This window comes from Bufo gargarizans, chromosome 2, assembly GCF_014858855.1.
Source record: "Bufo gargarizans isolate SCDJY-AF-19 chromosome 2, ASM1485885v1, whole genome shotgun sequence".
NCBI classification, from domain to species: domain Eukaryota; kingdom Metazoa; phylum Chordata; class Amphibia; order Anura; family Bufonidae; genus Bufo; species Bufo gargarizans.
Window position 1 is genome coordinate 605,671,800 of NC_058081.1, and position 16,054 is coordinate 605,687,853.

General features: G+C 44.2%; 1 protein-coding gene across 6 annotated transcripts in view; it reads left to right on the top strand.

Moving 5' to 3' along the window:
- Nucleotides 1-16,054, top strand: part of PKNOX2 (PBX/knotted 1 homeobox 2) — a 293,301-nt gene that overhangs the window by 243,597 nt on the left and 33,650 nt on the right. For all 6 annotated transcript variants that reach the window (XM_044281991.1, XM_044281995.1, XM_044281996.1 and 3 more), the window contains 2 exons: nucleotides 3,558-3,746; nucleotides 10,519-10,651. In XM_044281991.1, the coding sequence (XP_044137926.1) occupies nucleotides 3,558-3,746; nucleotides 10,519-10,651 (322 nt within the window). The remainder of the gene's footprint in view (nucleotides 1-3,557; nucleotides 3,747-10,518; nucleotides 10,652-16,054) is intronic.

Sequence of the window (16,054 nt, forward strand, 5' to 3'; positions counted from 1 at the left end):
CACTGCTCGTTTCCATGGTTAGGACCACCATGCAATTCATCAGTGGTGGTCGTGCTTGCACACTATAGGTAAAAGCACCAGCCTATGTCCCAGCCACCAAATAGGCCGGTGCTTTTCCCTATAGTGTGCAAGCGCGACCACCACTGGTGGTCCTAACCATGGAAACGAGCAGTGCATAATGTGATGGGAAAATGATTCCAGCCAGCAAAGGAGGCAATATGGACAATCACAATACAATAGCAAGTGCCTTGTAATAACTGTATCTACATGATAAATGTTTTTCTGTCTGCACTGTTAATCTAAAGACACCGGTCCTGTGCACTGAAGTGCAGTACACATATATCAGTTGTGTCTAGCTCTCGACCTAAAAGAACAGGCCAGGTACAACTGGTAAACTCAGCGTTAGGCCTCATGCACATGACCGTAGTTTTGGTCCACGTCCGATATGTGTTTTTTGGGGATCGCACCTGGACCCATTCCTTCTTATGGGTCCGAAAAAAAAGAAGGACAGCACACGGATCCATGTGTCTGTTCTGCAGATTTATAGAATATTTCCAGTGATGGGAGTGAGAAAATTGTGGCATAGACATCATACAGATGATTGGGTCTGCGTGCAATCTGCAAAAAAGGCGGATCAGACGCAGACCCAAAATACTGTTGTATGAATGTAACCTTACATTCCGTTTAAGCCTGGCTTTTGCGGCAGACATGCTGTGGATTCTACTCTTGGCATTTCAGAAATTGCTGCAAATTTAAAATCAGCTAGATCTTATATGCATAGATGTTTTTTACACAGTGTGTAGATGAGATTTGTTTAAGCTTGGGGCTACTAGGGTTGGGCGATATACTGTTTTCTCGATATACCGCGGTATAAAAAAAACTGCGATATGGCGATATCGCCGTTTCCTAATACCACGGTATATTTCGTGACGTCATGGCTTTAAAAACAGAGTCCGCGGCGCCGCTGCCCTCCCCCATCATTATCTATATCTACCAGCGCTGTCTCCGACACCGACCGACATCTAACGTCGGAATCAGGTGACGCCCCCAGGCTGAGACTAGAGCAGCCGCAGCGCAGTACATACGAGCAGCAAGTGCGGGAAAGTCAGTCAGAGAAGAAGAACCCACACTCCGTCCGACCCCAACCGACCCCCACCCCCTGCGGAGAGAAGAGAGTCGACCCTATATCACAGCTGCCGGACGGGCAGCTATTAAAAGGTGTAATTTCACTCCACTTCTGCCTATTACCCCAGTTATATGTCTTGGCCCAGGCCCACTCAGTCCAATTGTGCCTGCGCCTGCCAGTGCCACTAGCTGCATGCTCCGCAGTGAGCCATGCCATCATGAGTCCCTCGACTCCTTCCAGTACCTCCGGCTCCCCCATGACATGATGAGCATGACGGTTGACCAACAAGAAGGAATTATGGTGGGCAGGCAGGTGACAAGTCACAGTCACACAGGTGGCCATAAGACATGCGGGGGCAGCTGCTGCCCCCCAGCCCCATACTCTAAGTAATGTCTCCTTTTGTGGCTGCTGCAGGCGCAGCTGCCCCCATATAACTGTATGTAATGTCTCCTTGCGGCTGCGCTCTCTGTGGCCCCCATACAGTATAACGTCTCCTTGTGGCCCCCCATACAGTATAACGTCTCCTTGTGGCCCCCCATACAGTATAACGTCTCCTTGTGGCCCCCCATACAGTATATCTCCTTGTGGCTGCCCCATACAGTGTAACGTCTCCTTGTGGCTGCCCCATACAGTGTAATGTCTCCTTGTGGCTGCCCCCATACAGTGTAACGTCTCCTTGTGGCTGCCCCATACAGTGTAACGTCTCCTTGTGGCTGCCCCATACAGTGTAACGTCTCCTTGTGGCTGCCCCATACAGTGTAACGACTCCTTGTGGCTGCCCCATATAGTGTAACGTCTCCTTGTGGCTGCCCCCATACAGTGTAACGTCTCCTTGTGGCTGCCCCCATACAGTGTAACGTCTCCTTGTGGCTGCCCCCATACAGTGTAACGTCTCCTTGTGGCTGCCCCCATACAGTATAACGTCTCCTTGTGGCTGCCCCCATACAGTGTAACGTCTCCTTGTGGCTGCCCCCATACAGTGTAACGTCTCCTTGTGGCTGCCCCCATACAGTAAAACGTCTCCTTGTGGCTGCCCCCATACAGTGTAACGTCTCCTTGTGGCTGCCCCCATACAGTAAAACGTCTCCTTGTGGCTGCCCCCATACAGTATAACGTCTCCTTGTGGCTGCCCCCATACAGTAAAACGTCTCCTTGTGGCTGCCCCCATACAGTGTAACGTCTCCTTGTGACTGCCCCCATACAGTATAGCGTCTCCTTGTGGCTGCCCCCATACAGTATAACGTCTCCTTGTGGCTGCCCCCATACAGTATAATGTCTCCTTGTGGCTGTCCCCATACAGTATAATGTCTCCTTGTGGCTGTCCCCATACAGTATAACGTCTCCTTGTGGCCCCCCATACAGTATAACGTCTCCTTGTGTTTTTTTCTTTAAAACGGGTATTTATCGCGATATATATTGTTATCGCGATAAATTTTTTAATATCGTTATAGTCTAAATATTTTTGATATCGTCCAACCCTAGGGGCTACACAGCAATTTTGGTTACAACAGCCATCACATGACCAATGATCGCCACGTAGAAGTGCAGCCACTAAATTGAATAGGGTCGCTGCATTACTCGCTAGGTGCCAGGACTGCTTCTTCAGAATCCCAAAACATCCAGCAGTGTTGGATCTTTTTGTGCAACTTGCGAGCAGGGTTGCCAATCAAAATTTTTCTTTTTTCTGGACAACTTATTCCAAAATCACAGACAGACAACATTTTTTATGGACAAATTGGAATATCATAATGAATAATAAAGGTTATAAGTCATACATATCTATAGCTCAAATATACTAATAATAACTCATTACCAGCATTTACTGTGAGCTGTAAAATGATGATAAATACCACCAAAGTAATCTAGTCAAGCACCACCAGCCTCAAAAAAATCACAGAAACATCTATTTTTTAGACACAGGAAAAACGTTGGCTATTTATATGAACTACCGTATCCAGAAATTTCTGGACGGCTGGCAACGCTGCAAGACCATTCATTACAGTGTCCGCACTGTTACACAGCGTATACACAGCGGGTGGACATACCCAAGAGGAGAACAGTCATGGTGAAATCACATTCTCCTCGCCTGGCACAATCAGCATTAATGGAGACAGCCTGATGGTCATCCTCTCTCCATCCAGGTCTGACTCCAGTCTGCTGATGATGCAGTAGATAGACGGTGCGAGGAAGTCCGTTTTCCCATTCTGAATCTTCCCTATTACCCAAATTGATTTAGCTAATAGGTTTATATTATGGAATTTCTGTAAACTCTTTCCTTCACTAAGAATTCCCTAATATAACATTATGCAAGGTCTATGCTGCAATTTTGCGGTATTATTCTAGTTCTGCAATCTCGGAAGCAGCAGCATTGTACAGAACCGTTCACATTAAAGGTAGCAATGTGTGTCATGTTGTCATTTGACCTTTTCAGATGGTGAAGGCGATCCAGGTCCTGAGAATCCATCTGCTGGAATTGGAGAAAGTAAATGAATTGTGCAAGGATTTTTGCAACCGGTATATCACCTGCCTGAAGACGAAAATGCACAGTGATAATCTGCTCAGGAACGACTTGGGCGGACCCTATTCCCCTAACCAGCCATCCAACAGCATTCACACACAGGTCAGAAAACGTGTTCTGTTTATAGTGTCTTTTATCTGCTGCCAGTGACCAATATTTCTGTCTGTGGCATTCCTACATAAACATGGTATATACGGTAAAAATATACACATACCTAACCACAGTCCTATGGGGCTTGGCATAGGGGCAACTAAAGCAACTACATTTTTTTTCCAGCTTTGATTTTTTTTTTTACGTCATTGCTTTCCCGATACCAAGCATCGTTGGGGTTGATAGCATCATGGGCTGCTATTCACATGCTGTTATTTTCCTTGCCGTTTTTCATGGAAATTTTCATACAGAAAAGGAATGGATTCTGAAAAATAAAAATACCTTTTGGATCCATTTCTACCTTTATAATTCATATAATGTATTTTTCGACTATAACATGCACTGGACTATAAGACGCACCTAAGATTTGGAGGCGGAAAAAAAATATTTTCCATCAGACCCCCAAATTAGATCCCCATTCTTCATCAGACCCCTAATCCTCATCAGACCCCCAATCCTCATCAGAACTCAGATCAGACACCAAATCAGAGCCACAAGATCCATCAGCCTCAGATCAGACCACCCAGCCTCCATCAGCCTCAGATCAGAACCCCCAGCCATCAGCCTCAGATCAGACCCCATCAGCCCCCCGGGCTCCCATCAGATTCAGATCAGACCCCCCCAGACCCCATCAGCCTCAGATCAGACCCCCATCAGACGTTACAAAAAAATAAAATAAAATAAACTTAACTCGCTTGCTCCTTACAGCGCTGCACATTCAGGACTCACTGCTCTGTGCATCACTTCTTCTGTGTCTTGCTTTGTACTGTGACCTGACAGCACACAGCATCAGATCATAGTGCGTGCACTACATCCTAACGAATGGCGCAGTCATGACACAGTGCAGATCAGAGCCCGAAGGAGACCATGGAGGGTGTGTACATCCAGCGCAGCGCTGTCCTAACCTCCTGTGCCTCCCGCATGCTGATGACCCCTTCCATAATGGAAGTGATCATTAGCATTTGGACTATAAGACACACTGTCACTTTCCCCCACTTTTGGGAGGAAAAAAGTACATTTTATAGTTTGAAAAATATGATATTTGTTATCCCTCTGGACTCAAACCCTTAAAAGAGTTTTTCCCGATTTGCATCAACCTCCTTTAATATATATTAATTTATGAAGGTAGGTGTAATTGCATAATGTATTTCTTTTACCTGTATTGCTCCTGTCTTCTGTTCTGGGCTTTGGTCATATGACCATGTCCATGCAGCTCTTTCTTATTTCTTGTAATGTTATGTCCATGGGCGGAGCAGTGATAGGGGGTTCCTATTTTATAACCTGGGTGGGAGGAGCTATAAACTAGCTGTATGTTGTTAGGGGCAATGCTGGAGGTGTGGCACAGAAAGGAGAAAAGCATCAAGGAAATTCAATTTTGGGGTAAATCCATATTGCCAACTGTCCTAAATTTGACAGGACTGTCCCTGATTTTCAGAGACAGTCCTGGCAAATTTGGGCTTTCTTAGGCCAAAAATGGGTGGGGCTAACACAAACACCCATAAATGGGTGTTGTCAGAAGAGGCATTCTCAGGCATGGGGCTTATGAGCTTAGTTTTTGAGATTGAGATCAGGGGCTGATTTAGTAGCGCTGGTGTTTCATACGGTAATCTAATAAAAAAGATCCTTGGAATGATGTGCCAAAATTAAAATAAATAATAATACATTTGGTACATCTTGAGCTGCCTGAAAGCCAGAAGAATGGGATCTATGCTTGCTATTAGCAAGCGTAGATTTGTGCTACTTTTTATGCCATTATCTGGCTTTAACCCTAAGTTCACACCTGAGCGTTTTACAGCGCGTTCCTACGCGCTGTAAAACGCTCAACAAGGAGAAACCAATGCTTCCCTATGGGAATGGTTCTCATCTGGGCGTTTTACAGTGCGTACGATCGCTCTGTAAAACGCCCGACGTTCAAAAAAGTTCTTGAGCTTCTTTGGGCCTTTTTTTTCGCGCGTTCCCGTACATAGACTTTCGGGAACGCGCGACAATGGGCGTTCGCTTGTCTCTGTATGCGCGATTGTAAACGCTCGTACAATCGCGCATACAGAGCGCTCCATCGCGAACGCTCAGGTGTGAACCCAGGGTTAATGTAATGCATTTGTCAAACTGTTGTTGGCCACTCCCATTCCACGGGACCCCACCCACTATTCTTACAACTTTTCAAAAGTGATAAGAAAAGGTGAACATTTTCCATAAAATTGCAACAAAACTGGTGTTAATTGAAAACTAAATTCCCCCAACAGAGTTAAGGAGGATCTGTCATAAGGATCAATTCTATTAAACCAGACATATAACCTGGTTGGGTTGATACTGCTGATTAAAATGATAGCTGTATGAAGCTGATTAGCCATTCTGGAAATATTTTACCATTGCCTTTTCTCTGCTGCCAAGATTGTTACTGCACATTCACACACAATCATGTCACCCTCCACCTGGATGAGGATGATGTCATCAGATATCTCCAGAACCGCTAATCAGATTTTCCTCATACAGGTATTGTTTTAATCAGCAGGATCAACTCTGAAATAAATGGGTTTAATAGAATTGATGCTGATACGTCCTCTTTAAAGTATAAAATTCAGGCTCTCTGCAGCACCACTAGGGGGAGCTGATTGTATACAGTTTTATTATTGAGTTCTGCAGTATGTTAGTTGCATTTCCTATGAATAGGAGCGGTTCAGCTAGATCTTATTTCTGCCAGCTGCTCTTCCCTGTGCCGTCACCAGAACACAGGCTTCTCTCCGTGTCTTTTGTTGACAGCTCTGATCCAATCCGCTGCAGGGAATTTGACATTTCTGATAAGGGCACATTAGATAACTGCTGCACATAGCATTCACATAGAAGCAAAGATTTTGTTTCATTTACAGATTTTCTACTATGAGACCTGAGATGCAGCTTTACTTTCATATGCATTTCTGCAGTCTTTTCCGCGGCGCTGACCATTGTGTGATGCCTCCACGCGGCGCTCCCAGCCCCATCATTCCCAGCTCTTGATCCAGCTGTCACACTTCCAACAGCTTTTGTTTTATGTATTTTATGAGCTGGAGAGAATATTTAAATATTGCATGTGCTGGCAGCAGAACGAGGTGGGGGAGTCGATAATATCTAGAATATTTGATGTGCTCTACATGAAAAAGATGAATTTATTCAGAACACAAATTTCTTTCAATTTTTACTTTTCTTTCGGGAAGGCCTTAAAATATCCAAATAAATAATGGCATAAAAAACCTAATTTAGCCATCCTGGAATAACAAAGTCACTTAATCACTGATTTTAAAAGTAGAGAGAAAGTGTTTTTTTTGTTGTTTTGTTTTTTTTGTTCCTTGTTTGCTAATATCCTCTGGAAATAGACTTCTTATCCCTTCCTTGCTTATTGCAGTTTCCCTTATGAGCGAAATTAGCAAGAAACTTGCATAAAGGACGACAATAATTGCTCAACGAGCATCTCGTTTGTAATTTATTAGCTTCTATTATTGCGGGTTGTCATAGCAACAACTTGCATCCAGGGCGACAAGAGAGATGTTAGATATGAGGCGATGAGACTGCGAGCTCAGGAAAATGGAGATGCACATTTTTATCAGTAATTTTGCTGAAAATAGGAAGTGAGAAGTTAATGAGATGTAAAGCTGTCCTGTGGCTGTTGTGAATATATTTTTTTTAACTGTTGATCTAATTAGAATGCATTGGTCAGGAAACATAATGAGGATTTAACTTTTCACAAACACCTCAGATGACAGCAGAAAAGAGATATGTGGAGCAATGGCAATAATCAGTTGCTGTCCGTCTCTACAATGATCCAATTGAACTTGGATCTCAACGAGTTGGATCTGTGATAAAAATCATTAATTGGGCTCGTCTTAAAATAAAATGTCATTGGCGGCAGCAGGAATGAAATGAGGAGTTTTCCTTGTGATCTACATCTCATCCGCTTCCCTCCTTATACATATAAAAAAATGGTAAATTTTTTGCCTACAAAAATTTTGGATGCTGTGGTGGTGCTTCCACTATAGAGTCCATAGGACCCGGCTTACAGTGCCAATTATAGGACCCCGAAATCAGAGTCACAGGACCCACTATATAGTGCTATTCACTGGTCCACTATACAGTGACAGGACCCCAATAAGAGTGACGGGCACAGGCCCAGAGCTTCTGGGGTGTGTTCACACTGCGGATCTTACTGCCAAAATGTTGGTGTGGATTCTGTGCCAAAATTCCAGTGACTGCATGGTGCCTGCCTCTCATTGTTTTCAATGGGAGTCTGCGCAGCTGTTCACAGCTGGTGGTTTAAACTTAGGGCTTGTGCAGAAATGGGGTCTTTTTTGGCAAATGCCCTCACCTCCCCCCCCCCCCATACACACACACACACACACTTGGCCAGGCCTGTAAAGGAAAGATTGCCTACCTGCTTCCCAGCACTGACTCCCCATTGCTTCTCCTCTAGGCCTGCAATGCCCCACTGGGCTTTCTCGATGTCAACATCCGGTTTAAGATTGCCACTCACTGGACAATCACTGACTGACCATGTCAGTGATTGGCTGCAGCGATGTCGAATTGGATTTTGACATCAAGGGAGCCCAACGGAGCATTGCAGGCCTAAAGAGAAGGGGCGGGGAACCTGTGCCAGGAAGCAGGTAATCTTTCCTTTACAATACTGGGCAAGTCGGGGGCGGGGAGGGGGGGTGTAAAAAAGACCCCATTCCTGCATAAGCCCTTTAAACTACCAGCTGTGAACAGCTGCACAGACTCCCACTGAAAACAATGGGAAGCAGACACCATGAGGCCACTGGAATATTGGCACAGAATCCACATCAACAGCAAAAAAAGTTCTAGGCCTGTACCTGTCACTCTTATGGGGGTCCTGTGGCTGTCACTGTATAGTGGACCTGTGAATGGCATTATATAGTGGAGCCTGTGACTCTGAATTCGGTGTCCTTTAATTGGCACTGTAAGCTGGGTCCTATGGTCTATATAGTGGAAGCACCACCACAGCATCCAAAATTTTTGTAGGCCAAAAATTTACCATGGAGCAATACATGTGCCGCTTGCTGTTATTTTGGAGTATGTCTAGGAGGGAAGCGGATGAGATGCCCCATAAGAAAGTGCATGCCCTCTGAGCTGCCAGCTTGAAATAAATCTAGCGGAGTTATTGTAGCAATAAATGGGGAGAGCTCTGGACCCATGTGAGGTACAGGCTGGTTCTAGCTTTGTTAGAAATAGATTGTCATGTACTATATATTGTCTGGTTTTCATTGTTTACATTACTCATGGGATAACCCCATTAAGAAAAAGTTACTTGTTAACAAAGGAATTTGACCTTATGAGAGCTAATATGGCTGACAATGGTAGGTGTCTAACAGTAGGTTCCTGTCCCAGAATGCAGTAGAAAACTGGATTACAATCAGTTTCTGTCAGATCTTCTCCATGAGTTTTCAGATTGGGGTCCATCAGTACTAATATAAAAGTAAAATTAAAGGGGTTATCCAATTTCTCCCAAAAAAAAACACATGTGCCGGGACCCTCCTCAGGAGCGGCGACGGAAGTGGGGTAAGTATATTACCATTGAGGTGCCCGGCACATGGCCATATACATTGCTTACATGGCTCTGTAGCACATCTACACAGGATTGTAACGGTACCTTTGTTCTTTTCTTTAGACTTTCACCAGCAGGAAAAACAAGTTTAATTAATATGCAAATGAGCACTCGCAAGTGCCCAGGGGCGGCGTTCAGTGTGTAGGAGCCCAGGCTGCTCTGCCTTCTTCTTACTTTACTCCTCCCCAGTCTCTGCCTTTGCCCGCCCTCCAAGTCTCTTGCCTCATTGATAGGGCAAAGGCAGAGACTGGGGAGGAGTAAAGGGGAAAGAAGGCAGAGCAGCCTGGGCACCTACACACCGAACGCCGCCCCTGGGCACTTGCGAGTGCTCATTTGCATATTAATTAAACTTTGTTTTTCCTGCTTGTGGAAGTCTAAAGAAAAGAACAAAGGTACCGTTACAATCCTGTATAGGTGTGCTACAGAGCCATGTAAGCACTGTATATGGCCATATGGAGGTGACAGACTCCCTTTAAGGAGTTGCCTACAGAATGCTTTCTGTCCCCTTACATTTTTAACCTCCACATAAATGTACAGTCTGTGATTGCCTTTTTCCAAGTGCTCTAAGAGTTAAGAAATGTAATTACCCACAAGGAATCATCATCTGTGGTGGAACAGATGGTGGTGACTGATAGAATTTGGTGACCTGGAGACCTACACTCTGGCCAAAGACCTGAAGTAGAGAAGGTGCCAGTTTTTCTGCGGCCCCCTCCCTTCCCTGCTCGCTGTGTGTGAATAAGATGTTTCTGAACAAATACATTCTTTCTGAAGTCATCTAGTTTCTGGGGAAGCAGCAGATCTACTTAGCCACTTGGATGGACATGTGTTCAGTTTCGGCACAGCATATTGGTATTTCATGTACGTAAAGTAATATAATGTGAGCACAACGTCACTGAGAACCTTTGATCTGAGGAAATCGAATGTAAACCCTTTTGTAAGGGTGCTCATACAATAACCACCCAAAAGCTGACTGGAAAATGGTGGTCTCTTGGTATCAGCACTGGCCTACCAATGGTAACAAGGGTTTTCCTGTTGGAAACATCCTCAAACGTTGGTAAAGTCAATGGAAGCATGACTGGTAGATGTCTAGAGTTAGTACAGTGGTTTGATTTGTGGTGCTGTTTGTCTTTTCAGGATCTGTTACAGAACTCCCCCAGCTCATTGTCTGGCCTCTCCACCAACCCACAAGGAATCGTAGTGCCGTCCTCCGCCCTTCAGCAAAGCAGCCTCTCCATGACAACCGTCAACTCCTCGCAGGTTGTATCAGGTGGGAAAATGTCAAACTGAAATGCCTCATCTTGTACAACAGGAACAGAGACAGAGCTACAAAAGAAAACACACTCATATATGCATGACAAGTCCTCTCAGCCTAATTTCTGGAACCGTAAATGCTTAGGTTAGCCTTCATTAAAGAGGAAATGTCAGCTCTCCTGACAAGTCTTCTCATGAAATAACAATTCGGGAGCAGTTTTTCTTAGAACTTGTGTTGTTGTTCCTCTATTATACCTCCTTGAAATCCACACATAAATGGGCATCCCTGTTGTCAAAAGGGGATGTGTCCCCTACGCAGTCCCCTATATTATCAGCACTGATTGGATACTGCAGGCATAAGGACATGCCTCTTTGACAAGGGGAATAGTAACACCCACTTGTCAAGTTATTTATAAATTTCCAGCAGGGGCAAATTGAGACCTTAACGTGGCCCTGGAACAAAAACCTCATGTTTTAGGTGGGTCCAAACTGACAGAAGGCAGGGCAACACAGCAGGGCGGGGCCAACACATGTGGGTGGGGCCAGCAATACTGTAGTGCAACACAAAATACCATCCCAGCAGAACCAAATACCACAGTGCAGCACAAAATACTGCCCCAGCAGCACCAAAAATCTAAGTGCTGTAGAAAATACTGCCCCAGCAGAACCAAATATCACAGCACAGAACCAAATACTGCCTCAACACAACCAAATACCAGAGTGCAGCACTAAATGCTGCATCACCAGAGCAAAATACCATAGTGCAGCATTTAATACTGCTCCAGCAGAACCAAAAACCACAGTGCAGTAAAAATAATACTGCCCTGGCAGAACCAAGTACCACAGTGCAGCATAAAATACTGCTCTAACAGAACCAAATACCACAGTGTAGCCTAAAATACTGCTCCAGCAGTACCAAATACCACAGTGCTGTAAAAAAATACTGCCCCAGCAGAACCAAATACCACAGCACAGCATAAAATACTGCCTTAGCAGAAACAGATACCACAGTGCAGCATAAAATACTGCCCCAGCAGAGCCAAATACCACACTGCAGCATAAAATACTGCCTCAGCAAAACCAAATACCACATTGCAGCATAAAATACTGCTCCAACAGAACCAAATACCACAGTGCAGCATAAAATACTGCTCCAGCAGTATCAAATACCGCACTGCAGCATAAAATACTGCCTCAGCAAAACCAAATACCACAGTGCAGCATAAAATACTGCTCCAGCAGTACCAAATACCACAGTGCTGTAAAAAATACTGCCCCAGCAGAACCAAATACCACAGCACAGCATAAAATACTGCCTTAGCAGAAACAGATACCACAGTTCAGCATAAAATACTGCCCCAGCAGAGCCAAATACCACACTGCAGCATAAAATACTGCCTCAGCAAAACCAAATACCACATTGCAGCATAAAATTCTGCTCCAACAGAACCAAATACCACAGTGCAGCATAAAATACTGCTCCAGCAGTATCAAATACCGCACTGCAGCATAAAATACTGCCTCAGCAAAACCAAATACCACAGTGCAGCATAAAATACTGCTCCAGCAGTACCAAATACCACAGTGCGGTAAAAAATACTGTCCCAGTAGAACCAAATGCCACAGCGCAGCATAAAATACTGCTCCAACAGAACCAAATACCACAGTGCAGCATAAAATACTGCTCCAGCAGTATCAAATACCGCACTGCAGCATAAAATACTGCCTCAGCAAAACCAAATACCACAGTGCAGCATAAAATACTGCTCCAGCAGTACCAAATACCACAGTGCGGTAAAAAATACTGTCCCAGTAGAACCAAATGCCACAGCGCAGCATAAAATACTGCCTTAGCAGAACCAAATACCATAGTGCAGCACAAAATACTGCTGCCCCTGCCGCAGTATTCCTCATCAAGTACCTGATGCTCCTAGTATTAATTACAGATGTAAAGAGTGCTCGGGTGGCACCCAGTGCATTGTCCCTCCTGCAAATTTCCCTGTGGGGTCTAGGACCACTCCGCCCCTGATTTCCAGGAAGTATTACAGAGGATTGACACAAAACACAGTTCTAAGGGTACTTTCACACTAGCGTTATTCTTTTCCGTCATAGAGTTCCGTCCTAGGGGCTCAACACTGGAAAAAAACTGATCAGTTTTAGGCTACATGCACATGACCGTTGTGCAATATGCGGAACGGCATGGACAGCCTTTAATATAACTGCCTATTCTTGTCTGCAAAGCGCGGACAAGAATAGGACATGTTATATTTTTTTTACTGGGCCATGGAACGGATGACAGCACACGGAGTGCTGTCCGCATCTTTTGCGCCCCATTGAAGTGAATGGGTTTGCATCCGAGCCGCCAAAACTTCGGCTCGGATGTGGACCAAAACAACGGCCGTGTGCATGAGGCTTTATCCTAAGGCATTCTGAATGGAGAGTAATCCGGATACATCAGGAGGTCTTCAGTTCAGTCTTTTTGCCTTTTCAGGATGGAGAAAATACCGCAGCATGCTGCGGTTTTATCTCCGTCCAAAAAGACTGAACACTTGCCGGCATTAATTTACATTGAAGTGTATTAATGCCGGATCCGTCATTTTTTTTATACCGGCTCCGTTTTTCTGGAGAGACGGATCCGGCATCTCAATGCATTTGTCAGACAGATCCTCATTCGGATCCGTCTGACAAATGCCATGAGTTTGCATGCCTGCCGGATTCCTCTGCCGCAAGTGTGAAAGTACCCAAGGTATTGCAGCTAGCAGAGTATTGGTGTCTGTGACTGACGGTGTCCGCCTCATTTGTATGTCATATTTCATCTATGGAGAGTGCCGCCATCTTATCCGTATAAAGTTTTCTTGTTAAGTGTGGGTGGCGGCACTCTGCTAACTTCTCACTTTGTCTGCAGTGACATTGTTTTCGGTGAAATCGTTGCTTTGTGTAGTGTCTGCTCCACGTCATTATTTTTTTTTCTTTATTGCTATGCGCTCTCAGAGGAGAGGAGGGCGCCTGTGTATAATACTACAAATCTCTCATGATGTGGGATGTATTATTCATGAGGGAGAGATCCGGAGTCCTCTGCGAAATATTTTAACCCCTCTGAGTCCACGCTTTGTTTACATAATGGCCATTGCATCTCCTTTGCTGCCAAGCTGGAATGATGTGAACCAGCTGGGGTTTATATTACTTTTTAAATATTTTTTTTGCAAGATTATGATTTCTGTTTTCTTCATTTGACTTCTGCAGAAGGAAATTACTATTTGATAATGAGTTGTGTTAAGTAAATGCGGCATGGTAAAGGGGATACTCTGACATATCCCTGGGGCGGGTCATAGTAAAGTGCAGCTCGCTGATATCCCTCTGTTCTGCCACATCTGATTGCTGAGTGTTACAAGAGTTGCCATGCAGAATAGAAAAGTCAGACTTCAGAACAATAGGCAAAGTAGACAATAGCAGAACTGCTGGCATAACATTAGATTTAACACATAATGTTTTAGACACTTGCTCAATTATCCTGTAGATTTGGTGATAGACTAAGAGATGATTCACAAAGAAAATGTAAAAAAGTGATTAATAAAACTGTGTGGTAAAAGTTCTGCCAGCCCTGAATATAACACAGTATAAATCAGGATCAGTAAAATATAAGTAATGTATGTGCACCAGCAGAATAGCGAGTGCAGCTCTGGAGTATAACAGGATGTAACTCAGGACCGGTACAGGATAAGTAATGTATGTGCACAGTGACTCCACCAGCAGAATACCGAGTGCAGCTCTGGAGCATAATACAGGATGTAACTCAGGATCAGTACAGGATAAGTAATGTATGTACACAGTAATTTCACCAGCAGAATAGTGAGTGCAGCTCTGGAGTATAACAGGATGTAACTGAGGATCGGTACAGGATAAGTGATGTACTGTATTTACACAGTGACTCCACCAGCAGAATAGCGAGTGCAGCTCTGGAGTATAACAGGATGTAACTCAGGATCGGTACAGGATAAGTAATGTAATGTATGTTCACAGTGATTAGAGAGTGCAGCTCTGGAGTATAATACAGGATATATCTCAGGATCAGTACAGGATAAGTATTGCCATGTATTACACAGTGATACCATCAGCAGAATAGTGAGTGCAGCTCTGAAGGGTAAGTTCAATTTACCTCTGCAGACTTTTCTGTAGATCCATGGTGGATTGAACTGTGTTTTATCCTATGCATTGTAAAGGGTGAAGACTACAGTGAAAATCTGTGGCTGTTCCTCACAAGAATGAGCATGCAGCAGATCTGAAATGGCCTAATACATTATGTAATTCAGGAACAATGTTAGGATAAGTAATGTCATGTATTTATAAAGTGACGTAACTTATATTAAAGGAATTCTATATAAACCGTTCAGTCATAACATTAACACCGCGGACAGGTGAGGTGAATAACATTGATTATCTATGACAATGACACCTACCGGGGGTGGGATACATTAGGCAGCAAGTGAACAGTTAGATCTTGAAGTTGATTGAGGTTGAGGTTCTAAAAATTGGAAAATGTAAGGATCTGAGTGACAATGGCCAAATCCTGATGGCTAGATGACTGGGTCAAAGCATCTCCAAAACAGCAGGTCTTGTTCCTGGCAAGCAATAGTTGGTACCTACCAAAAGTGGTTCAGAAAGGACAAGTGGTGAACAGACAACAAGGTCATGGGCGCGCCTAAAGCTCCCACAGAAATGCTACTGAAATAGTTTCTGCTGGTAAAGAAAGGTGCCAGAACATTTCTCAGAGGTCTTACAGAAAAGTGGTGTAAAAAAGTCACATGCCATAAGTGTTAGAATTTGCGACTTTTTGTGCTGTGACGAGAAAAGTTGGTGAGGCTTATGGGACCTATGGATTTACTGGCGTAAATTATAGCCGAAATCTAGCTGTAAATTATAGCTGAAACCTGCCTCTTAATGAATAGAGTGAATGTTTTTTCTCCAGCACACAGACTGGCGTATGAAATGGAAGTCTTAGTACATATGCCTCACAATGCATAACAGCTTGCTGTGTATAGGACTACATTGTCCCCTGTCTACCAGAAATATAGCAAAAATTGGGCACATGAGCATCAGAACTGACCATGGAATAATGCAAGATAGTGGCCTGGTCTATATGAATCTCATTTTCTTTCACACCATGTGGACAGCTGGGTGTGCGCTTGTCACTTACCTAGGGAAGATATGTCATCAGGATGCACTATGGGAAGAAAACAAGTTGGCAGAGGCAATGTAGTATTCTAGGAAATCTTGGGTCCTGTCATTAATGTGGATGTTACTTTAACACTTGCCACCCACCTAAACATTGTTACAGACCAAGCACATCCCTACATGGCAGCAGTATTCCCTAATGGCAGTGGCCTCTTTCAGCAGGATAATGTGCTCTGCCACAGTGCAA